Source organism: Saccostrea echinata, unplaced genomic scaffold, assembly GCF_033153115.1.
Source record: "Saccostrea echinata isolate AGI-Se365-2 ecotype Australia unplaced genomic scaffold, CSIRO_AGI_Sech_v1 ptg000009l, whole genome shotgun sequence".
In the NCBI taxonomy this organism is placed as follows: domain Eukaryota; kingdom Metazoa; phylum Mollusca; class Bivalvia; order Ostreida; family Ostreidae; genus Saccostrea; species Saccostrea echinata.
The window spans coordinates 2,622,463-2,648,656 of NW_026889758.1; the positions used below are offsets into that span (position 1 = coordinate 2,622,463).

General features: G+C 34.3%; 2 protein-coding genes across 2 annotated transcripts; one reads left to right on the top strand and one right to left on the bottom strand.

Annotated features, from left to right (window-relative positions):
• Positions 1–194: 194 nt before the first annotated feature.
• LOC133183160 (ADP-ribosylation factor-like protein 2) lies at positions 195–8,428 on the bottom strand. The gene is made up of 5 exons (XM_061318113.1): positions 8,297–8,428; positions 2,917–3,027; positions 2,451–2,613; positions 2,017–2,097; positions 195–1,226 (listed from the first exon to the last, which is right to left on the bottom strand). The coding sequence occupies exons 1-5, from the start codon at positions 8,359–8,361 to the stop codon at positions 1,092–1,094; spliced, it is 555 nt and encodes a 184-aa protein (XP_061174097.1). The 5' UTR covers positions 8,362–8,428; the 3' UTR covers positions 195–1,091.
• A 187-nt stretch (positions 8,429–8,615) lies between these two features.
• LOC133181609 (ribosomal protein S6 kinase delta-1-like) lies at positions 8,616–25,863 on the top strand. Its single transcript, XM_061316155.1, has 15 exons — positions 8,616–8,750; positions 8,961–8,996; positions 10,623–10,740; positions 10,845–10,960; positions 11,178–11,362; positions 11,545–11,792; positions 12,579–12,643; positions 12,948–13,371; positions 13,904–14,028; positions 14,187–14,342; positions 17,262–18,760; positions 19,173–19,300; positions 20,266–20,348; positions 20,669–20,764; positions 23,439–25,863. Exons 1-15 carry the CDS (start codon positions 8,640–8,642, stop codon positions 23,550–23,552), a joined length of 3,504 nt encoding a protein of 1,167 aa, XP_061172139.1. The 5' UTR covers positions 8,616–8,639; the 3' UTR covers positions 23,553–25,863.
• The last annotated feature ends 331 nt before the right edge of the window (positions 25,864–26,194 follow it).

The following is a 26,194-nucleotide window of genomic DNA, read 5'->3' on the forward strand; positions in this document are numbered from 1 at the left end:
CATTTGTTGAGGTGAGCTTCATAATCTTTACGTATGTTTTGACATTCCACACCCAACTAAAAGTATTGTATTTATGTTAATTACATTGGTTTTCCAGACTTGTGCTGTCATATGGATATGGTGTTGTGCTTTGACATTCACGTTATTTTCACAATGTGAAAATGTCAATTTTATGCAACAGATAAATTACAGTATTTCACTACAGAAATTGTAATAGAAATTTTTGAATTGTTAAATCAACTTGGCATAATGTTAATCACAGTAAGATTACAAGGTTATCTAAGCTGTAATTGACAGATAGCTGTGGTAGCTTAAAGATGTAATATCCAATACATATGTGCACTGTTTACTCCATAACTGTAGATTCAAGTATACAACCATGTATGTGTATTTATAAATTTAAAAAAAGTCTCTATGGAAAAGCAAATTATACTACAAAATACAGGAAAACATGGTTATTGAATCATCAAGAAAGCTGCACTTGTATCTCCATACCCGGTGAATAATTTGTTTTGGTTACAAAATATGATCTTTCATTACAAACAGGAATTTGTTACATCTATTTTATAAACGTTTAGAAGATTCTATGCTACCTGCTGCTGCCATCTTCCCATGTCTATTGTCAGAGCACTAATCTCAATTCTTATACTACAGATTATACCACCTGCCTATTGTATATTGTAGGATCTAAATCTATATCAGGCAGAGAACATTGGATACTTTTAAATGTCTAAAGTTTTTTAAGGTAAAATCAACAAACAACATTTCTTACTTTTTATTTATTGAGGTATTACCAATAAGAGCAGAAATTCTGATACAAGGGCAGATTTCTGACTTTCAGAAAAATAAGATTACCATTCTAGACACAGCAATGTTAAGTACTATAGCAAGTACATAGGATTTCAACAACATAAATACTGAGGTCGACATTAAGCTCCATGGCTACTCAAGCTTTGGTTCTTCACTGAGGGTTTCCCTTCACAAAGCCAGACAAAAACTATTTTGTGATGATTATGCTTTGACAGTACTCGGTAAGCAAGTTAATATCATATAGCATATAATAATGCATGAGCTAATGCCTGGATTTTGAACTAGTCCATAGTAAATATCCTTGAGGCAATATCGTCTATAATCCAGTCAATACCCTTGAGGAGGTTTTCACCCGTTACAGCGCTGCAGTCCAGAATCCTCCAGTGGTGTGTCTTTATACTGTCCAGATCTAACAACTGAGAGAAGAGAAATGTCAGGATCCTTTAAATCTGAACTTGGTTTAGTTGCAAATTTTATAATGCTAAAAGTATTCTATTTACATCCACTGAATATTATCACCTTTATTTCTTATGAAAACCACGGTCAATACTTTGACGCTGCTAAGCCATCTGTATAGATTTCTTGAACAGTGGCCAGGGATTTATCGATGCTGATTTAACTACTGGTAAAAGGTACATTTCCCGTTTTGAAAAAAAAAGTCAAAATTCCCCTTCTAGTTTCAGAAATTCCCTTGATTAAACAAACATATAACATTTAAAATCTATTTATTTATAAAAGTTCTAGAAATGATCCCCATATTAGGTCTCAGAATGCGGATTTCTGCTACATTTATCTGAAAATTTCCAGGGGAGCATGTTCTGGGATTCTCATTGTAAATTCACACCCAGTGCTAATGTCAAGCAATCATTCTTATTTCCCCCCCTTTACATGAAAACGGTAGTCAAATAAAATATTTTAAAATAAATCCCTGGTGGCTCTTCCGTCAATGAAACATACAATGATGTACATATCAATAATACAATATTTAATGTACCTGGTACTTAAACCTACTATATTTATATGATTATTTATACAGACCTAAATATATACAATGTCTTTCTTTATTTGCCAGTATGGGAATTAACATTGCTGAAAAGTTACATCTGCTTAAGCAGATTATGTATTTTTTCAGCAACAGCTGAACATTGAATCCCATACTAACAACCAAAGAAAGCATTTTATTGTTTAAACAAATATACGTTGTACCTCTCGTATTTTCTCAGCTGGCAAAGCTCCAGGTAAGTCTTGTTTGTTTGCAAACACGAGCAAAGTCGCCCCTGCTAACCTCTGTAATAAAGATTGTTACAATTTACAAACAGGAGTAAATCTGTAATAAAGATTGTTACAATTTACAAACAGGAGTAAATCTGTAATAAAGATTGTTACAATTTACAAACAGGAGTAAATCTGTAATAAAGATTGTATACAATTTACAACATGAGCAAAGTCACCCCTGCTAACCTTTGTAGTAAAGATTGTGTTACAGTACAATTTACATTGTTTTATAGGCATTCCGTTAACAATGTACATTTGTTCTCTGCTTTACATTTCAACAAATTTACATCTGCTTTATAAATGCAAGTTAAGTTTAAGACTTGGAGCTGATGGTGAAGTGATGATTAAATTTTACTTTGGTGTACCTCTTCTACTAAGAGCGACTGGAGTTCTTGTTTACAATCCTGAAGTCTCATTCTGTCTGCACAGTCCACAACCCAAATCAGGCCATCTGTACTCTCAAAATAATTCCTCCAGTAGGATCGCAATGATTTCTGTCCACCAACATCCCAAATATTTAACTTAAACCTACAACAAAAATATATACATAGGAATTATAGGTATGAGCTCTGAAGCCTTCAATAAATTAATAATCTATAAAATTTGATTGAGAGCAATAAAAGATTCCATATAACTGGGAGTAATCCCTTCAGAAGATAACACAAACTGGTTGATTATTAAATAGTCAACATTTATTTTACATATAAACTGCTTGTTAAATTTAGTTCTATAAATCAGGTATGAGACATGGATTTTTCAAATTAAATAGATTAATTTTATTTTCAAACACAAGGTCCAAAGCCAGCAAAAGTAATTAAAACTTTAACTCACCCTCTATGTTCTAAGGTTTTGATGTTAAAACCTAGGGTTGGAGATATAGTATCAATATCTTCTCCATTGAATTTCTTTAAAATTGTAGTTTTCCCAGCATTATCTAAGCCTCTTAAAATGTTAAGGATTAAAATACACATGGATATTGAAATAAAATAATGTAAAAAAGATCATACAAGGACATTGGGGAAAAAAGTAAGTAAACTTAATACATGTAAAATTGTAAGGCGAAAATTTAAAAAATAATGTTTGCATGCCCTCAGCAGACTACAAGGAATAAAGAAATTGGGTAGGTGTGACAACATGTGTAATATCTACAGGTGCAGATTAAAAACTGGTTAAAATGACTGGTGATGTGATTAACATAAGTTTGTAGGCCAGGACTTCTATGTCCAGGAAGGTATTGTCCAATGATCTCTGTCGCAAACTGTTCCAGATCCTGTTACTGTCTGAGAAGAAACTAAGGTTCTTGCATATTGTATCAGGAATCTGTATGAGTGTACTCTGCCTGCAGACTTGGTTGTACATGGCTCTGATCGTGGAATAGCTGCCAGGCTGTGCACTTTCCTGTACATCATTACTGCTTTGTACCTGGCTTGTCTTTCCTCCAAAGATGTCTGCTGGAGAGTTTTTAGCACTGATAACTTACACTGCTGGTTTGCTAGATGTTCATCATGAGCTGATTGTCTTTTTTGCTGCCTCTAGTTTCTGGGTGTGAGCTGTATGTGGGTCCCATACAGTAGATGCATACTCCACTAAAGGTTTTTACATGTACAGGGTGTTTCAACAAACATGTCCCGACTTTCGATGTCTATATTTTTAATGTACAATAATAAAATATTTACAAAATTATATCTGTATTTTATATATAGCACATTTTCCGGCAATATAATTGTGATATAAACAATATAAAATAACATCATTTTATTTTTTTCCATTGAAGTTTTGATTACATCTTCAAAAATCAGATAGTCAGGTTTTTTCTCCAAAAATCGATCTATATTTGTTTTTGAACTAAACAATACAAACAGAAAATCTCCAAAATCACCAATTTTAGTGCATAAAATTTTGAAAAAAGAAGTACTCATATGAAAACCATCTTTCTAAGGAGCAGACTTTTCAAATGATGTCAAAATGTATACCATACAGGACTTCAAAGACAAAATGAGGATGCTGACTTTAAAAACATTGCACAAAAAAAAAGACGTTAAATTGAAAACTGCCGCTGATGTTCAAACTTTAAAAATACCTGTCTTAAAAAATAATTGATTCAGCATTACTTCAAATTTCATATTAATAAAATTATTTAGTTTATGTGGTTTTCATTTTTGCAAAAATTTTCTTACATTAATACTGTGTAACTTGATATTGAATCCGCAAAGTCGGGACATGTTTGCTGAAACACCCTGTACTATTTCATTTGCATTGTATAAAAGCTCTGGGCTGATTTTCTTTGTGATGATGTCAATATGTTCATTCCATCTGAGGCTCTTTGTGAATGGTAACCCCCAGATTAGGGCTGTATCAATATATTGATATATCAATAAGTATCGATATTCAAGAATGTATCGTATCGGAAAAAAAAAACTTCCAATACGTATCGGGCAGGCAGTTTTTCTTATAATTCTGTGAAAAAGTTGGAAATTTCAATCACCAAAGATTATATTTAACTGTTTTCAATTAAAACTGATCAATAATGATATAAACATGAAGGAGATAGCACATAACAAATAAGTATTACAAAATACTAGGACAGCTATATTTTAACATGTTGGTATTACAGTCATTAAAAAGTATTGTAACGTTTCCGGGTTCTTTTATGGGATTCGGTTGTTCTATCTGAACAATTTAAGAATTAATCAATTTTCTCAATCACAAATTTAAATTAGAAATATGTACACTATCGCTCTCGTTCCTCGGGAGCGCACGCGCCTTCCAAGGACTGAAGCGCATTCGCTTCTTGCCTTCAGTCACACAAATGTATAAAGGTACTTTATATAAATATATATAACCAACCAAAGTCCTGAAAGCCTAATTCAGGCACGTAAGACTTTATTCAAGGATTCCCTTGCAGTACCTACCACGTTCAGCTCTTCTGATCTAGACTGTCTTTACAAGTCAGTAGTCAGCAACAGACTGCTTCAAACAACCCGACTGTCTCCGTATATATACACACTTCAGGTCACGTGACCTGCTGAGAACCGAAAGGAACAAAGAAACAGGAAGTCATCACAATGTAACTACCGAGAAACGAAGGGATAATTGATCTTGATTTCAGTTTTGCTTCAGTATGAATTTGAAGTGAATTTTGTAATGACAGTGAGACAAGATTTTAGAAATGGGTTATAAAACACCTAGTTTTTATAAAATCTATGCATTAAATGATTTACAAAACTTTTTTGATAGACTTGTTAAAGAATTCAATATATCGCATATCGCTTCATAAAATATTGTATCGTATTGTATCGAAATTTTTTTCTCAATACACAGCCCTACCCCAGATATTTGGCAGAGTCTACTAAATGTACTTCCATTTTGTGGCCATGGATGTTATGAGAGCTAGCCACAGGTTTGCATTTGTTTGTAACTCTCAGCAGTTGGGAACTCCATCTACCAGTCTGTTTCCCACTGTTATAAACTATTCAGGTCTTCTTGAAATTTAGTGATTCAAGGCAGGGTTTGGCAAAGATTAATAAACACTAGGTGACAGTAATCTTTCAACTAGTTTTTAAACTGTAAATAGAGGACTAGCTCTCCCTTGCACCTGTGCCGTTTTAGAACTAACATTTGTAATGATGCCTTCAAGGCCCTTCACTTTAACAGGTCTGGGCGGCCTCCGTTTTTGGAGGATAGGTTAATTCTATATGCCGGCCAAAATTTTTACCATATATGGAAACCGCGTTGCATTGTGGGATAGTTTATCCTCCGATTTCAGAGGATAACACAGGTAATTTTCAAACACCTCGTGCCTACCTTTAATCAAAAAGTGCAAGCACCAGAGTACATGCAAATAAAAGTTCAAACATTAAACTATTGATTGTATGTGGCGATTTGAGATTCTATGTCTAGATATTTTGCAATTTATTTTCAAAGTTAGCACTTTTTGCGCTCCACTATTACTGAATATTTCTTGTTGTTTTGATTTATTTCTTATGATTTTCTCTATTTAAACAAATAAAAAAGGACTTTAATGTTTCTTTAATATTTTCGTTTAATTCAAAAAAAAAAGGAAACACATTTTAAGCGTATTTAAAATGCAAAATATACTCTGCCTTATAATTTAAGCAAATAAAAGTATAAACAAACTGATAAATGGATTGAATGAATAATTATAAAAATAAATAAATAAATTGAATAGCATAAGTAAATAAAATGAATAATTTGATATGTTTACTAAGAAATAAACATATATTCATATAGCCATGTGTATACATAAACAAATAAAATATTACAAAGTGATGTGCTTAAGAATTATTAAATGAAAGAAATAATAAATGATTCAACTTAATTTTTCAAAAAAAATTGTTTATCAAAATTTCTAAAGTGCTTATCACATAATTCCGGTACTGGAAAATCAGCGTGGTTATAATTAACCTCAGTCACAGGCAGGTACGTGCAATATTTGTTTTCCAAGCTGTATACCGAATAACTGACTGACGGCAATTACAAAAAAGTTATATTGATTTAATATCTGGCATTATCCATCATCATATGAAATTGTACCTTTTATTTGTTTTATTTCGAAATCAGCGTACGGTTCATAAATGCAAGAGTTGCTGTTATTTGTTTGGTTAAGAATTAACTGCCCTTAGTTTTGAAAATTCCGGTAGGTGGCAAGACTGCTATCCTCTGTTTTCAGAGGATAAAATCTATCCTCCAAAAACAGAGGCCGCCTAGACCTGTTTAAGTGAAGAAGAAATTGGCCGAGTGATGCTTGAGAAGAAGCTGAAAGATGAAATAGAGAAAAGATTACGACAACAACAACTCTTGATCAGATAAACTCAATATTCGGCTCCTTTAATAGAGGGAGTTAATTTAAGACACTGAATTGTGCAGCGCATTTTTGAGTGTGACTAAAATGGGTAGTAAAACCTGGGCCGGGCCGGGAATTTTGAAACTGAAAACCGGGTTTTTGCTAATAACTGAAAAAATACTTAATTATTTGTCATGAAACTTACAGATGTAATTGAATACAATACAATATGCCCTTGCTGAGAGTTTCAACTCTAAATATTACTTTTTTAAATGATTATCGACGATTGTCATTTTCCCGGTGACTAAAATGGGTAGTAAACCCGGTTTACAAATTTTGGTGTTTTGTACTTAATATTATTGAAATAATTGCAGTTTTTGTATACGATAGATCGAAATGAATTTAAACTGTCAAAAATTGATAACCATTTCATAAATATTTACTGATTGTAAAAAATAAATGCATTTTTTGAATACCCGGGACCGACCAAAACCGGACACGTTTACCCGGGACGAACCTTAAATTTCCGAGATAATGATGAGTCCTGAACCAAGCCAGCTGCGTAGATTTTATTAAATACTGGTAATATCTTCATGATCTTAATTTAGAATGTTCCAAGCTAGCTCTGCAGACATATACATGTAATTTCAGGGAAATGATTACCTGAATATAGCTGTAGCCTACAGTCTTTCTCTTGTCAAATAATTAAGATACATAACTCCATTAGTATTTAAGGAAAAAAAAGAATTGTGTATATTTCATTTATTTTCTCCATTTGTTGATTTATTTTATTATTTGTGGGGGAGGGGGTTGGGGGGTTTACTTTTTAAAATAAATTCTACATTATTCTCTGCACCGGGTTATCTGATTGCAATTTTTCGGAATATTCAAGTTTGTCCCGGGCAAACGCGTCCGGTTTTGGACTGTCCCGGGTATCAAAAATCGGCGATTATTTTAATTATCGACATTAATTTTTGCAATTGTTGTAATATTTAAGTTCTTAAAATTAATAAACAACGATGAAACACAAAGAAATCCTATTTTTGAGTATAATTAGCTTTAAATCACCAAAATGAATAAACCGGGCTTACTACCCATTTTAGTCACCGGGAAAATGACAATCGTTAATAATAATCGAAAAACATAATATTTGGTGTTCAAACTCTCAGCGAAGACACATTTTGTTGTATTCAATTACATCTGTAAGTTTCGTGATGAAGAATTCAGTATTTTTATGTAATTAGCAAAAACCCGGTTTTCAGTTTTAAAATTCCCGGCCCGGCCCGGGTTTTACTACCCATTTTAGTCACACTCGCATTTTTCGGTCATTCAGAAAAACAATTACCACTAAACTATTATTTTAGAAAAGATAATAGACACGTTTCCCTTTTTGTCATAAAAGGATACAACATGAGTAACCTAACTTCTTTTTCTTTCTGCTTCATCTTCTTTAAAATAGTTAACAGTCCCATCTTTGACAACCTAACTTATGAGGTATTACACCGGTTTAACTATGCAACTCTTCAGCGATGTAAAAACAGAAAATGACTAAGTACCGAAAGTTGGATTTATTGTTTACGACATACATAGATAATCCATTTTATGGGCTAGTTTTTCAGTATATTAAATCTATTTGGTATAAATTTTATGTACAAGCATACATTCAGATCTGATTTAGCATCAACAAGAAAATTTTTAATGTTTATCAAAAACAATTCAATGCTTACGACATTGATGATAATGATGGACGATGGCAGGGAGGACTACTAATGCGAATTCCAAGGAAAAAATATGGTCGTTTGACGTAACAGATCCAACATTGCATCCCAACGGTTTCACGATATACAAAGTAACATGTAGGGTTAGTATCTTTAGTTGTATATTCTACAATGAGCGTGGAGCTGATGTATACATGATGGAGGTGCATGGATGTCAGGTGACTCTGACAGACCGATTCTCCGTATATTGAAACTGTTGTTATGCTTATAAAGGTGTCTATTTTGACTTACTAGCACATATTTCAGAACCCATTTGGTTTAAAATTACTGACATTATTCCCTCAAATTTACAGGTTTTCATCATCAGATCCCCAGAAAGTTTAACAGAGGTAAGATCTCGCTGCAGGGCCACCAGTCATATCCATTGCTGTGGTGTTGTACCAAAACATGTTGCTCTTCATGACAGCTTGATGCTCTTAACCAAACTGAATAGTTTAATCTTTTGTGATTCATTTAATTCTTTGTTGGTACCATAACTTGTAACTTTTGAATATATCTTAACAAATTGAATAAACTACTAATGTTTACATTTTGGTGCATATTGCAAACAATCATATTATATAATATGTTTGGTGGTGCGGCCTTTGGGCAGAGTGCAGTTGTATAACAACAAAAACCTTTACTATAGCTTACACTTGTAACTTTGATCTGCCTCTTTAAATTGCACAAGATAGTCTAGACTGTCCTCACATGGAATGTCAGACACCTTGGCCCAACGACACCTCATCCCATTGACATCTCGGCTCAGACGGGTCGGTCCAAGATTTAAGACAGGTGGGCCCATACATAAGACACCTTGGCCCAAGCAAAACATCAATTGATATCTTTTCAAAACCCCTGGTAATGCATGCTGATTTTTTGTCTACGAACATCTGATGGCACTATAATCTTAAATTAAGAATATCTTGAAAAATTATCAGTAGTAAGTTGCGTATGTCCTTAATTATGAGCAGTCTTAATTGGGAGACAGTTATTAAAGACATTTACATCCATTGAATATTTTCTCCTTTATTTCTTAAGGGAAAAAAACTTCCATTCATAAATTTATTATCATTGCTAATAACTAGTTTGAGACCCTTCCCCCCCCTCCCCCCCCCAGGCTACTTGTATATCTAAGCAAGTATGATTATCAAAAAAGAAACATAAAATGAAGTACAAACCAAAAATGCAATTTATTTTACATATATCTTTATACCATATTTATATAGACATACAGATCTATATAAACAATAAAATGTCCTTTTTTTTGTTGTTAATACAAGATTAACGATCGTAACCATGATACTGCAGAATTTTTTTTTTTTTTTTACATTTTCCACAAGTAGTAGATGTAAATGAAAGATTGATCTAATTAAGTTGGAAAAATAAAATGATTATTTATCAAAGACCCCCCTTCCCATTTTTTTTAAAATCCTTTAATCGTCAGAAAGAATTATAACACTAATTCAACGCTGGGTAAATCTGTTAATTTTTTTTATCATAAAATTATGCTTGGGCCGAGGTGTCTTTTATATGGGCCGACATGTCAACAATCTTGGGCCGACCTGTCAGGGCCGAGATATCAAGCTTGATGGGCCGAGGTGTCATTGGGCTGAGATGTCTGTCTACCCTCACATGACATCACATGTTAGTTGCACTTCCATAACAGAGTCTAAATAGTGGAATTTTTTAATGAAAGACTTTAGAGTAGATGCAGTTATTTTTTGTTTCTTTGAAGCTCTCTCTAAGCTGCAAGAACTAAACCTTTACAATAGCTGGGGGCCTATTATATTTGCCATTATTACATTCAATTGCTTTTGTGAAAGAATGCTGGGAAGGTTTCACAAAAAATTTGCTCGACAAATGTACAGATTTCAGTTCAAATTTCCTTTGTTCTTACATGTTAGTCTATAGAACTCACTATAAATCTAAATCATGTGATATTGGTGTAAATATAAACAAGGTTAACATTGTAGGTGGTGACTTGGAAAAGATACAATGACTTCAAACAGTTGTACAAATCCATGTTGTCTTTACACAAAGCCTTGCATAGAAAGGAGGAATTTCCAAAGTTTGCAAGGCCTTTACTATTTGGTAAGATATTTTGATGATCTCAAAATGTGTAACCTAAAATTGTAATTTACACAATTATAATCTTAATGAAATGAATTAATTAATGTAAATGTTATTCCTTTCAGGGAGGTTTGATGAGGCTGTCATTGAGGAGAGACGACAAAGTGCCATTAAACTGCTGCAGTTCATTGGAAAACACCATTATCTGTATAATTCCAATGACTTCAAAGCTTTTATCAAGGTAAGCAATACTGAACAGTCAACTGAAAGCTATTATTGTGTCTAGGCTTGAGACCTTTTTATTGGTATTTCTTGCATAGCAGAATGGACCAATTAAAAATTAATTTTATCTGACATCATACAGAACAGCAAGCATATACTTTTTTAAAAATTCGTCTGATTTAATGTGAAGTAAACAGAATAAGAAAGCAAATGCTATATTTTTATACAATTTTAAGACTGCTAGTGAGATTAAAACCGGAGCTTCTGGAGAGGTGCTAAAACCTTCTAAGCTTGACATTCTGACTGAGGACAAAGGTGAGAGGTCAGATAACAAATCACCATTAACACCAACCAATCAGTTGCCTAGGGAGGAGCTAGACAGCCCCGCCTCCAGTGAGGGAATGACCGACAAATCAGAGCAGTAAGAAAATACACAATTTTATTCTTGTAAAGTGTACACCCTAAAGTAGGAAAAATTTTCTGATAAAACTGTCCTACGAAACACTTTTTGTTGTGTGATTGTATCCTTTACCTATAAAAATTATACATATTAGATGGGTTCATGTTAAGATTTTTGTAGTATTGACTTCTTCACTTTATCAGGAATGGAGAGGAAGAGCTGGATGGTGTGTGGAACTTTCCCCAGTTACCGGACAACATCAGCCTGAACTCGTATGATGACACAGATGACACAGACACAGGGGAGATGGATTCCACCCTCGGAACGCCCCTCCCTGACTCTGACATCTCTTTCTTTGACCCCCTGATGTCTGATGACCAGCTGCAGCCCCCGGAATCCACATTGAGGACCAGTAATAGCTGGCTATTTTTAGCCATGAACACCTGTGCAGGTAAAATATGTCACAAGTCTATCATGTCAGAGGGAAATGTAATTGATGTGTCACTAGTATATCATGTCAGAGGTAATTGTAATTGATGTGTCACTAGTCTACCATGTCAGAGGGAAATGTAATTGATGTGTCACTAGTCTATCATGTCAGAGGGAAATGTAATTGATGTGTCACTAGTCTATCATTTCAGAGGGAATTGATGTGTCACTAGTCTATCATTTCAGAGGGAAAATAAATTGATGTGTCACTAGTCTATCATGTCAGAGGGAAATGTAATTGATGTGTCACTAGTCTATCATGTCAGAGGGAATTGATGTGTCACTAGTCTATCATTTCAGAGGGAAAATAAATTGATGTGTCACTAGTCTATCATGTCAGATGAAAATAAAATTGATGTGTCATTAGTCTATCATGTCAGAGGGAATTGATGCATCACTAGTCTATCATGTCATAGGGAAAATAAATTGATGTGTCACTAGTCTGTCATGTCAGAGGGAAATTAAATTGATGTGTTACTAGTTTTTCATGTCAGAGAGGGAAATTCTTTGTTGAAAAAAGGATTAAAATGTCCAAAGGGAAATGTAGGGTTGGGTTAGTTTATATAAGAATTTTTTTTGAATTGCTAGGTTTTTGATTGACAAAACTATTTAAAACACCAGATATTCACGTGATAGGGAAATTCACAGAACAGAATTATAAATATTTACTCTTTAATTGTGTCATTGAAATTTCATGCCCATTAATGTTTTTGAAGAGTTAATATTTTGATGTATTCTTTAATTATAGAAATGGAAAAAGAGCTACACATTGAGGACCAAGATATGAGGACAGACTCTGATGCAGGAATACAGGTAAAAGATAATTTAATGTACATACATGTATTTATAAGAAGTCTATCATTTAAGGACATTGTGATCTTAAAAAAATATTTTGCTGCATACTTATTTCATAAAAAACACTGCTGAAAAGCAGTATGCATTTCTGTCTTTTCAGCAGCATAACAGTGCAAATTGTTGAGATGGATCCTATGTATTTAGTTGTTGATTGTCCTACTGGACAAAGGTTTTGTGACCATCATATTGCTTAAAATTTTATTGATGAATTCTTACGTTAAGATTGAAACACAATGAATTTTACATTTATCATGTTTGTCAGATCTCATTTGAAAAGGAAGAAAACCAAGACAGGCATGTTAGTCATGATGTAGCAGAGAGAACTCAACCTACCACAAAACCAACAATTCCTGATACATCGGAGTTTGATCCACTGCGGAAAAAGAGTGGATCAAAAGTGGAATGTGGGAAAGGAGACATTGATTTATCTGGGCTATCTGGTATAAGTTCAGCCAATCAGAGCCCTTCAAAATCTCTTCTGCAAAAATTACCCAGAAGTCCTTTCAAGACACGAAGCATGACAGCAGAGAGTGTGTCCACTATGGATCTGGGTGGGAAGGAGGATTACATCTATTTAGCAGCCAATCAGATTTGTCTGGCTCAGGAGTGTGAGGCCAATGCTAAATACGACTTGGCCTTCAGTTACTACAAAAGTGGCGTGGATACACTTCTAAAAGGGGTGCAGGGTAAAAACTTTTGTCACTATTGATGATAATATTAGACAACAAAAAAAGTAATTTAAAAATTGTAAAAAAAAAAAAAAAACAAGCTTAAAATTACACAAGATATAAGACCCAGTAACCTCCCTTTCTGTATTTTTTAAAACTGAAAAGAGTTATTTTTCAACCAACCATATGATGCAGAATACAATATTTTTCCTCACAAAGCACACAAGGAGTATTTAGTAGAGCTTCCAAAAAGATTGTCCATAAAGGTTGGATAATATTTAAGCTCTTTGAAGTATGATTGAGGAAAGTTTTACTTCCTTGATAACATGAAAGTTCATTAATAAAATTATTTCAAGTGATATTCAAGCCATAACTTAACGGTGTGAGGGGACACTGACCAGCTAGTGTTGCTGTTTATCTTCCTAAGACAAAGAATGAAAAAAAGCAATCATTTTCTACATTGGTCAAATATTATTGGGTTTATCTTCAAGATATATTTTTTTATAGGTAATTTGAGATTCTCTGAAATATTTTCTTGTATCTTTTACAGGTGACAAGAACAAGGCCAGAAGAGATGCAGTGCGGAGGAAGACAGCTCAGTACTTACTGAAGGCGGAGGATCTATACAACAGGCACCTGTCCAAAGACATTCTGGATGACAGGAGATGGGCATCAGTGAGTAAATATTATGTAGTTAAGTTTGTCTAACAACAATTTAAAGTTTCTTTTCTATTGATTGTAGTGAATATACAATGGCATAAATTATTTGTCCTACTGAATTGATCTCTGTTACATTGAAAGGATAATCATTAAAATGGTTTTCATGAGTATAGGAGAATAGTAAAATTCCACTATCAATGGACCTTGATCCAGGAGTTGCAATGTTGAAAGGATCCCTGGCTGAAATGAAGAATTTTAAGGTGTTAGGTACCATTGACAAAGTGATGCTAGTGATGGATAAAACTAATGATGAAACTTATGTTGTCAAGGTAAGAAATTTAGATTGTCCTAGAGAAACTTACCTAGATTATCAAGATAAACGTGTTATAAAGATAAGAAATAGGTTGTCAAAGTAAGAAACATAGGGTATCATGGTCAGAAACTTCTAGAATATCCAAGTAAGAAACTTAGGTTATCTAGGCATAAAAAACTTATAGGTTTAAAATCAAGGAGAGAAATTTAGATTAGACAATCAAGAAACTTAAGTTATAAAAGTAGGAAACTTAGGTTATAAGTATAAAAGTAATAAACTTAGGATATAAGAGTAAGAAACTTAGGTTATAAAGATAAGAAACTTAAGTTATCAAGGTAAGAAACTAAGGTTATAAAGGAGAGAAACTTAGCATATCAAAATGAGGAACCTAGGCTGATCAAAGTAAGAAACTTACATGCATGTTTATCAAAGAAAAAAACTTAGTAATTCATGAATATTAAGGTGGCACTGTTTAGAAATTTGAATCTTTTAGAAAGAAATGTTTTTACAATCCCATTAAGCATGTGAAGCTTATTTAACCAATGGACAAAACTGTTGTGAGTTGTGAGTGTACATATATTTATGTTTTTGTATCACAAATTTTAGCTTGAATATTATAAGGCCACAATTAAACAATTCCTAGATTCTCATCCGAATTTTTTTTTGAAAAATTGAGGCGGGCAGGCAGATTTTATTTTAAGTTTTTAGCTCACCTGAGCTGAAAGCTCAAGTGAGCTTTTCTGATCACATTTTGTCTGTAGTCCGTCTGTCTGTCCGTCTGTCTGTAAACTTTTCACATTTTTGACGTCTTCTCAAGAACCGCTAGGCCAATTTCAACAAAACTTGCCACAAAGCATCCTTGGGTAAAGGGGGTTCAAGTTTATTCAAATGAAGGGCCACGCCTTATTCCAAGGGGAGATAATTAAGAATTGGTGAAAATTTGGTGTCATTTTTAAAAATCTTCTTCTCAAGAACCATTGGGCCAGAAAAGTTGAAACTTATGTGAAACCTTCATTACATAGTGTAGATTCAAGTTTGTTCAGATTATGACCCGCAGGGGTAGGGTGGGGCCAGAATGGGGGATCAAAGTTTTACATAGGAATATATAGGGAAATTCTTTGAAAATCTTCTTCTCAAGAACAACAAAGCCAGAATTATTCATATTGCTATGGAATCATCCTCAGGTAGTGTAGATTCAAGTTTGTTCAAATCATGACCCCAGGGGGTTGGCGGGGCCACAATGGGGGATCAAAGTTTTACATAGAAATATATAGAAAAAATTCTGAAAAATCTTCTTCTAAAGAACAACAAAGTCAGAATTAGTCATATTGATATGGAATCATCCTCAGATAGAGTAGATTCAAGTTTGTTCAAATCATGACCCCCGGGGATAGGGTGGGGCCACAATGGGGGATCAAAGTTTTACAAAGGAATATATAGGAAAATTCTTTAAATATCTTCTTCTCAAGAACAACAAAGCCACAATTAGTCATATTGATATGGAATCATCCTCAGGTAGTGTACGTTCAAGTTTGTTCAAATCATGACCCCCGGGGGAAGGGTGGGGCCACAATGGGGGATCAAATTTTTACATAGGAATTTATAGGAAAATTCTTTAAATATCTTGTTCTCAAGAACAACAAAGTCAGAATTAGTCATATTGCTATGGAATCATCCTCAGGTAGTGTACATTCAAATTTGTTCAAATCATGACCCCCGGGGGTAGGGCAGGGCCACAATGGTGGATCAAAGTTTTACATAGGAATATATAGAAAAAATTCTGAAAAATCTTTTCCTCAAGAACAACAAAGCCAGAGTTAGTCATATTGATATGGAATCATCCTCAGGTAGTGTAGATTCAAGTTTGTTCAAATCATGACCCCCGGGGGTAGGGTGGGGCTACAATGGGGGATCAAAGTTTTACATAGGAATATATAGGAAAAATTTTTAAAGATCTTTTCAAGAACAGGAAAGCCATGATTAGTCATATTGATATCGAAGGATCCCCAGGTATTGTAGATTCAAGTTTGTTCAATGCATCCTCCAGTAGTAGGGTGGGGCCATAATGGGGGATCAAAGTTTTACGAAAGAAAATATATAGGAAATATCTTTAAAAATCTTCTTCTCAAGAACAACAAAGTCATGATTAGTCATATTGATATGGAGGCATCCTCAGGTAGTGTACATTCAAGTTTGTTCAAATCATGACCCCACCCCACCCCCCAACCCCAGGGTAGGGTGTCAGACATCTTTAAAATTCCGTTTTAAAGAATAGCAAAACCATGATAAGTTATCTGAATATAGCAGCATCCTCAGAAGGTTTATATTCAGCTTCATTCATAACATGGCACCTGGGGTAGGGTATGCCTAGAACAGGCCATCAAAGCTTTATATGAATATATAAGAGAAGAAATCTGCTGACGAAGAACAGCAGGGCCATATTGACTCAGGTGAGCGTTGTGACCCATTGGCCTCTTGTTTATTTTTTCCATTGTGCAGATTTTCTATTGACCTGATCATTCGGTGCAGATTTATCTATAATGCCCATATAAAAGTCAAAGTAGAGGTTCATTTAAATATACTTATCTCTTACTACTCATCATCACCAGTCTTTCACAACCAGTGATCCTTGTTTAATACATATCAATATTACAGCAATAACCATTTGTCAGCTGTCAAATTCATGCCGATTTAAAACGAAAGTTGAATAGTAGTTGAATACCAATTCCGATCAGAATCAAGATGAAGAAAAACAGAAATAAAAAAAAATCGAGGCAGGGGTAAAAAATCGGGACGGGCAGGGATGAGAATCTAGGAATTTTTTTATTGTGGCCTAAAGAAAAAGTTCATTTAGATCTACATGTATGAATTTTCTTATTTATAAGATTGCTACATGTTGTATTACATTTAGATCTGTAATTTTGATATTTGTAAGGTTGTTCACAAGGCAAGCTTCTGCACCAAGAAGTTGAGGACGGTGCTTCCCTCCAGCAGCCCATACAGTGTGAGTCTCCACAAGTTTTACGAGACCGAGTACGGTATATTTCTTCTCCTGCACCACGCGACAGGAGGAAAACTGTGGAACTACATTGGTTCCTATCTCACAGGGAGGCAAGGATCCAAACAGTTCGGAGATGTAGACAATTCTCAGGTTTACGAAGGAAATGTGTACTCAGGTGTCAAGTTACATACGGATGATAATGCAATCCCTAACTCTAATGAGTCTCATAAGGGCAAAGAAAATCAAACAAGTGTGTTGAAAATCTTACAACAAACTGGAAACACTGATTTGGAATTTATGACAGGCAGGAATATTTTAGCAGAAGAAATCAAAGATATAACTGTCCGATACTCTAACAATAAATCTGCTACCAGTGTTCAAGATAAAACGTCAGAGTCAGGACCATCAGGGAAGAAGCCGGACTACAGTAGATTTGAGAGTATATCCTCGGAGGAGAATTTTAACGAGAGTGATACATCAGAACTCAGGAGTCACTCATACGAGAACAGAGACTCGAGTTTCCAGGATCTCTTAAAAAGTAACACAACCCACCTAGAAAACTTCAGCATTAACAGTTTTGACAGCACGGATGATCATAGTCGACTGAACAGTTTTGTGTCCGATCAGGTGGCCACTATTTTGGAGGAAAGTGAGTTGTCTCCCTCACATTCTCTCCCTAGGAATGAGTCAGATAATGTGTTCAGTGAGGAGGGGATTGAGTTGAGACTTCCTGAGGATGCTGAGTCTATAGTTCAGAGTGCTAGGGACCTAATTAAATCAGTGGAACGGACGTTATCGGAGTCCGATACTGAGGTCAAGAAAATGTTGTATGGTGATGATAAAACAGTTCAGGGTAATGACAGGAGTAGTGATACTGTTAGAAAATCAGACACTGTTTTATCTGGTAACAGCAGTGATACAATGGTAGACAGTGACTCTAATGAACTCAGTATTTATGATATTCACCGAAACAGAGAAGAGACTAGTTCTTCAGGATCCAGTGTGGATCAGCAAAAGTGCCATATTGTTGGGGGTATTAGCCCACCAGAGGACTCTGTCTGTGATAGGAAAGATACGCTAGTCAACTCTCCAAGGAATGATTTCCCCACAGATCTCTCTGAAGGTCAGAGTAGGAAGTCCTCAAGGTCATCAACTCTGACTGAAAATGTGGAAAAGAATAGAAACATTCCAGTAGCAAAGTTATCTCTAACAAGATTAAATTCTGTGGAGTTGTGTCGGTCTGCTCCCATGGAACATGAACTGACATCCCCTCCCAGGTCACGACAGAGAACAGTGTCAGACGTATTCCAGGAACTTGACCTGGCTGCCAGTAAAACTGAGCAGATTCTGATCCCCGAGGCCTGCATCAAACAATGGATGGCAGAGATCGTGATTGCCGTGGCCAGGCTTCACTCTCAGGGCATCATATGCAGGTCAGAATTATAAAATCTCTGTAGATAGATAGGATATTATTGTCTCTTCATTTATTAACCTTAGTTAGGCAAGGGCTTCTATGATTGGTCTTGATGTGGTGTGTTTTTTTGAATCATTAAAACTTTTCATATTTAGTACATCTGTTCCTTTAAAGTGTATGCCTCTGTTTACATGGATGATCAGAGTATGTCATTTTAATGTGAAACCTCTGAATATTACAAAGAATGCAGTTCAGTGTCACATCTAAGGTCATCAGAAAAAATGTTTTATGTTTCTTGAACACTCTAATTTTTTAAATGGAAGACAAATTAAGATATGCATATAAATGTATTTTAATTATGAAAAGGTTTTGAAGGAAAGAGCAAAACACTAATTATACATGTGTCTCATAATGATGTGACATTAACACAGGGATTTGAAACCAGACAACATACTGCTGGGAGAGAGAGGTCATGTCCTACTGACCTACTTCTGTACCCTTAGCCAGGTGGAACAAGGACTGGATCCTTTAGCTATTGAGGAACTCTTTGTGGCACCAGGTAATTAGCTTGTGCGAAGTTGAAAGGGTTTTACTCAAGTTTTTCTTGGCAGCAATGTACATGTACTTCTTATCTAAATGTATTACATGTATTAGATACACAGCTAGTTCAAGACATAATTCAAAGTCATCCAGGGTGTGAAATGGAAATGCATACTGGATGAGGTGAAGCTAAGTCCCAATACAGATTTCCACTTCACACCCTGGATGACTCCATAAAAAGTCCCAAACTGACTGTGTAATGAATTTATCCTGCTGAAGACCTTTACAAGATTTGTTTACAGTTTGGTAACATATAAATAAAAATATAATTTCATTGAACATCATATGTTCTCAGTATTACACAATCAAAGTTAAAGATATGAGCATTAAATTTCAACAAACAAACCGTTTGCTTGCCACCATTTTATGACCTATTTACATAGACCAGGATGTTGTGCCCGATGTTAAATCCACACGTTGCTTGGAGATAGTGAATGTACTAGAAAATTTTAGGGTGTGGTTTGATTTGTTTTTAGCCAATCAGTATTCCACAAAATTGAATGAAGAGGGATAAATTAGTAATATGAAATTGTCTTTTGGTACCTCTTTCCATTGTTTATGTCTAATAACATAGGTTATGGGTGTGGGTGGATATAATGAGAGAATTATATGACTGCTGTCATGAGAAAAGGGCCCTTAAGGTCAAAATTTCACAAATTGACTTTTTGGTCAATTTTGATAGCCTGACTCTTTCTGAATGCAAATATAATCTAATTTTTAAAATATCTATCTTTTTCAGTATTAATGATCATTTTAGTAAGGCCGCTTCAAAACAATGTTGACATTACTTACTGAAAACGTAATGACGTTGCGTGTGTCAGTGTCCAAAACTACATTTTTTAAATAACCTTAATTGTTTTGACACATATAAACTTGAGATTTTTTTTCTTCCAAGCAATTAATATTATATTTGTCTAATTACAGAGGTTATAGGCGTGGGTGGATATAACGAGAGCTGTGATTGGTGGAGTGTCGGAGCGCTAATGTATGAACTACTTGTCGGCAGAGTAAGTGACAAAAGAACTTTATCTCCAAACTTTACAGCTGGTAATATTAAATTCTTCAATGCTATTTTCTTGTTAAGGCCTGTATAAATAAAAATAAAATATTGTGAAGGTCTGGGAATAAAAAAAGCAAAGTTTTACTCTAATGCTAAGGTTTGAATTGTGGATAAAAGATTATTTAATAGTTAATATGTTTTACTTTTTATGGGGTTAGATAAGCTTGTCAACATCAGATTCCACTTTTAGGTATTGCATTTACAAGTTTCTAGGGTTGTAACTACACACTGATATCAAGAAATGATTGATTTTCTTATTTACTTCAGAGTCTGATAAGCTGTCATCCAGGTGGAATCACATCTCACTCCCCCATCTATCTCCCTGAACATATTTCACAGGAGGCTCAAGGACTCCTAAAACAGGTGAATAGTTTTATCAGGAGGAATTAAATCTCACTCCCTCATCTACCTCCCTGAGCTTATCTCAAAGGAGAGTCCCAGGGACTCCTTAAACAGGTAGGATAGCCCTCTCATCAGGAGGAATCCCCCCCCCCCCCATCATCTACCTCTGTAAAGAAATCTCACAGAAGACTCAGGGACTCCTTAACCAGGTAAGTCATCTTATCAGGTGGAGTCACATCTCACTCCCCCATCTACCTCTTTGAAAATATAGGAGAATCTCAGGGAATTTCGAAACAGATTAATCATCTCAGGTGTTATCACATATCTCTCCCCCATCTACCTCCATGAACATATCTCTCAGTAGGCTCAGGGACACCTTAAACAGGTAAGTCATCATATATATCTCATTAATTCTAACACATCTCTCGGTAGGCTCAGGGACACCTTAAACAGGTAAGTCATCATATATATCTCATTAATTCTAACACATCTCTCAGTAGGCTCAGGGACACCTTAAACAGGTAAGTCATCATATATATCTCATTAATTCTAACACATCTCTCAGTAGGCTCAGGGACACCTTAAACAGGTAAGTCATCATATATATCTCATTAATTCTAACACATCTCTCAGTAGGCTCAGGGACACCTTAAACAGGTAAGTCATCATATATATCTCATTAATTCTAACACATCTCTCAGTAGGCTCAGGGACACCTTAAACAGGTAAGTCATCATATATATCTCATTAATTCTAACACATCTCTCGGTAGGCTCAGGGACACCTTAAACAGGTAAGTCATCATATATATCTCAGTAATTCTAACACATCTCTCGGTAGGCTCAGGGACACCTTAAACAGGTAAGTCATCATATATATCTCAGTAATTCTAACACATCTCTCAGTAGGCTCAGGGACACCTTAAACAGGTAAGTCATCATATATATCTCAGTAATTCTAACACATCTCTCGGTAAGCTCAGGGACACCTTAAACAGGTAAGTCATCATATATATCTCAGTAATTCTAACACATCTCTCAGTAAGCTCAGGGACACCTTAAACAGGTAAGTCATCATATATATCTTATTAATTCTAACACATCTCTCAGTAGGCTCAGGGACACCTTAAACAGGTAAGTCATCATATATATCTCATTAATTCTAACACATCTCTCAGTAGGCTCAGGGACACCTTAAACAGGTAAGTCATCATATATATCTCATTAATTCTAACACATCTCTCAGTAAGCTCAGGGACACCTTAAACAGGTAAGTCATCATATATATCTCAGTAATTCTAACACATCTCTCAGTAAGCTCAGGGACACCTTAAACAGGTAAGTCATCATATATATCTCAGTAATTCTAACACATCTCTCAGTAAGCTCAGGGACACCTTAAACAGGTAAGTCATCATATATATCTCAGTAATTCTAACACATCTCTCAGTAAGCTCAGGGACACCTTAAACAGGTAAGTCATCATATATATCTCAGTAATTCTAACACATCTCTCAGTAAGCTCAGGGACACCTTAAACAGGTAAGTCATCATATATAAATCTCAGTATATCTAAAGTGATCTAAAACTGGGTGTCATACATCTCATTACTGAACATGTAACACTGCAGAAACAGGTGTGTCATACATCTCATTACTGAACATGTAACACTGCAGAAACAGGTGTGTCATATATCTCATTGCCAAAAAAAATCTGACATGAGACTTAATTAAGGAACAGGAACATAAACACATTTTTTTGACTCTATAAACAAAGATCAAACTTTAACCTTGGCTATAACTTTTGGACGGTAGGTGCTACATGTGTATTACTTGATGAGATCTCTCCTTAGGTACAAATATTTTTTACCTTTTGACCTTGGAGTTTGACCTACTTTTGAAGAACTTTAACCTTGGCTATATGTTTTGAATATTTCACATTTAATGTGTGTATTTCTTATGATAAGACCTTTCCTTGGGTACAAATATTTTTTACCTTTTGATGTTGACTTTAGAGTTTGACCTACTTTTGAAAAGCTTTAACCTTAGCCATAAGTTTTGAATGGAGCTAGGGCTATCATATTTCACATGTGTTTTCCTTGTGACAATACCTTCTCTTGGGTACCAACAATTTTGACCCTTTGACCTTGGAGTTTTACCTACTTTTGAAAAAACTTAACCTTGGCCATAACTTTTAAACAGTAGGTGCTAGGGCTTTCATATTTCACACATGTTTTCCTTGTGACAAGAACATTTTTGGGGTACCAACAAATTTGACCTTTCAACCTTGACCTTTGACCTACTTTTGAAAAACTTTAACGTTGGCCATAACTTTTAAATGGCTGATGCTAGGGCTTTCATACTTCCTATATGTAATCCTTGTGATAAGACCTTCTATTGGGTATATAAATATTTTTGACCTTGGAATTTGACCTACTTTTGGAAAAAACTTTAACCTTGACCATAAGTTTTGAACAGTTATATTTGTTGTGTTGTATCAATAAGTTTTATGATAGCTTGTATTTACTAAATGATAGACATCAATACGTTTTATGAAAGCTTGTATTTTCTATGTGATAGACATCAATAAGTTTGCTGCAGACATATACTTCTTCTCGGTGAGAATTTTTTCACATACTTCTAACACCTTGATATTTTTACTGAAGTCAGTTTTCAAAAGTATTGATTTTTTCTCAGCTTTTGTGTTTTAATCCCCGAGAGCGACTTGGTAACGGTATGAATGGTGCAGAGGACATTAAATCACATCCATTTTTCCAAGATATCAACTGGAACAGTTTAGAGAATTCCTGATTCCCACAGATCTACTTATACTGTTATGACACTTATTGACAATAACACAACAACGTTATAAATAGGGCATCGAGTCGAGGAATCGTCAGGAGAGAGCTGAATCTTCCTCTTTATTGCAGATCAGAAACTGCTGGAACAGTGACATGGATGATACAAGTGCTAACTGTAGCTATTTAATTATTAATTCATTAATACCACAATTAATTTCTACCAATATTGTGGTTTAGTTTAATAATAGACAGTTCTGTTGATGTAATTTGTAATGAACCATACTGTACAGTAAGCAAGAGAAAGTCAATGCAGTTTTACATAATTCCTCCAATCAATTCCCACCAGATAGGTAGTACACTTTGTTTCCATTTTTTCATAACATTTTATTTCATTATTTAGTGCTTTTACTACATCATATTTTAGAATGGAGGCTTCACTGTTTTTCTACATTTAAACTGTATGTTGCTCATGCATGTTTATGTAGACTACATGTATGTTTGTGTTTCACATTTATGTCCTAATCTATCTTCATCACTTAATTAAGTTTGATGCAAAATAATGATGCTTTATAATTAATTTAATCATGTATTTTAAAAATACGTTTGATTGTAGCATTTTTGACCATACATGTATAGTATCTATATAAGTTAGTGATGAATTCAACCTATTTGTTATGGTGTATTCTACATGACAAGTTAATAATTCAGTATCCCTCCCCCAATTTAAAGAAAAATATATTTCTAAATAATTTATAATGTAAAAGTTCAGAATTTGGGCATTAAAAAAATAGTTCTCTTAATCCTCCTTGAACACACTCTATAAGAAATTCCTTTGTATGCTTTGGCTCATTTTACTTGATACTGTCATCTCCTTTAGGAAGTTTTCAATTGATGTGGTGGTTTGATTTACAGAAATACTGCAATGAAAGATTTGAATTGATGTGAAATAAAACCAGTGGTAACATATAAAATTGTTATATACCGGTATGTGATTTAAGTGTTGTGGACATATTTTACCATTTGAATCATTTCAAGAATACATTATTAATATTTTTCGATACAAATGTACATTTTTAATGTTTTAAAATTATTTAATAATGATGGTCTTACATGTATTTGTATTAGACATCTTCTGTTTTGAGAGGTTAAGTTTTGCTGTAAAACAGATCTGAGAGAATCAGGGAAGCTGGAAAGTGGAAACACTTATGCTGAAATTGTTCTTTTCTCTCCAAAAGCTGGAGTTTTTATTGTTGAATAAATAACAAAAGAACTGAAAGATGAAAGCTGTGAAGGTAATCAACTTCAGTACTGCAAGATTGTTCATCTTGAAGGATAGACAAACAACAATATGTTGTATTTCTGGGGGATCTGAATTCCACATTTTCTGATACAGTTTAACTTCAGTATCTCAAACATCAATGATTCCCAACCACTTTTTCTTAATGTATTTTAACTCAATATCACGAATTCCTTAGATATCTCCACATTTTTTCTCGGCCCTAATAAGATTGAGATAACAACCATTGCACTGATTTTTCAGTTTCCTGTTGCCAACTTCTTCCTTTCTTATTGTGGTTAAACTTCAGAATATTTCCAGCTTCTTCCAAGAAAAGGCTGAACCAATTTCAACTACTTTTGATATACATGTATAAAATTTATAGGTGAAGGGAAAAAAAGCTTGAAATTTTATGATTCCTACCCCTTGAGTAAGGGTTGAATAACAACAAAATTTAATACTATAGCAAGTATTCAAATATCTCTGTTCTTTCTACCATAATTGAAATCAAGCTGCAAAATTGGCGGCATTCAAAATGAGTAATAAAAGTTATGAAATTTATTACCCCCAGGATTCGAGCCATGGGTGAAAAATGCTTTATACTGGTATTTAATATGATTCCACAACACCAAGTAGGCAAACCTTTTGGAGGTGAACCAATGAGTTCTTAATTTAAAATTTGAGATTCATTCCCTTTGGATTTGGGGGCTCAAAGCTGTGATAAGTTTGTCCTCTATTGTTCACCAAAAAGAACAATAAAAGTTTGTTTGGGCCATAATTTACAACAGAGCAGCATAAAAAACTTGAGTATGAATAGATTATTTCCTATGTCTTAGGTAATTATTGGAAACTCATGACACTCAGGTGAGACCGTCGAGGCCCACTACTCAATTTACAGATATTTGTTTTAAAAGCAACTTAAATTGTGGTAATTTTTCCCCCATACTTTTTTTTTTATTAAGTACAATGTCTGCTTTCACTACCAACCTGTTTTTAAAAATGAAGTGCAATTTGTTGAAAATAAAAATTTTATATTCCAAGTAAATGTGTTTCTTTTGTATCAATTTGAAAAGAGTAGAATATACATATATATTTTATGTATTTGTACATGATTTTAATCTCAGTAATTATATAGTAATTATAATTACTTTTAACTATTTTAAGGTGAAGGGTTAAGGTGTTTGGGGGGGATCTCTCTGATTCATTACTACAGTGTAAAGTAAAAACATCGATGTTTCAACAGAAGGAAATCATCCCAATAGCACATGAACTATACAATCAACTCAACATGTAAATTTTGAATTTCGTGGGTAGTTTGTACTTAAGACAAATGTATGTGCATCCAAAAAAAAAAAAAAAAATTCAAGATTTACACC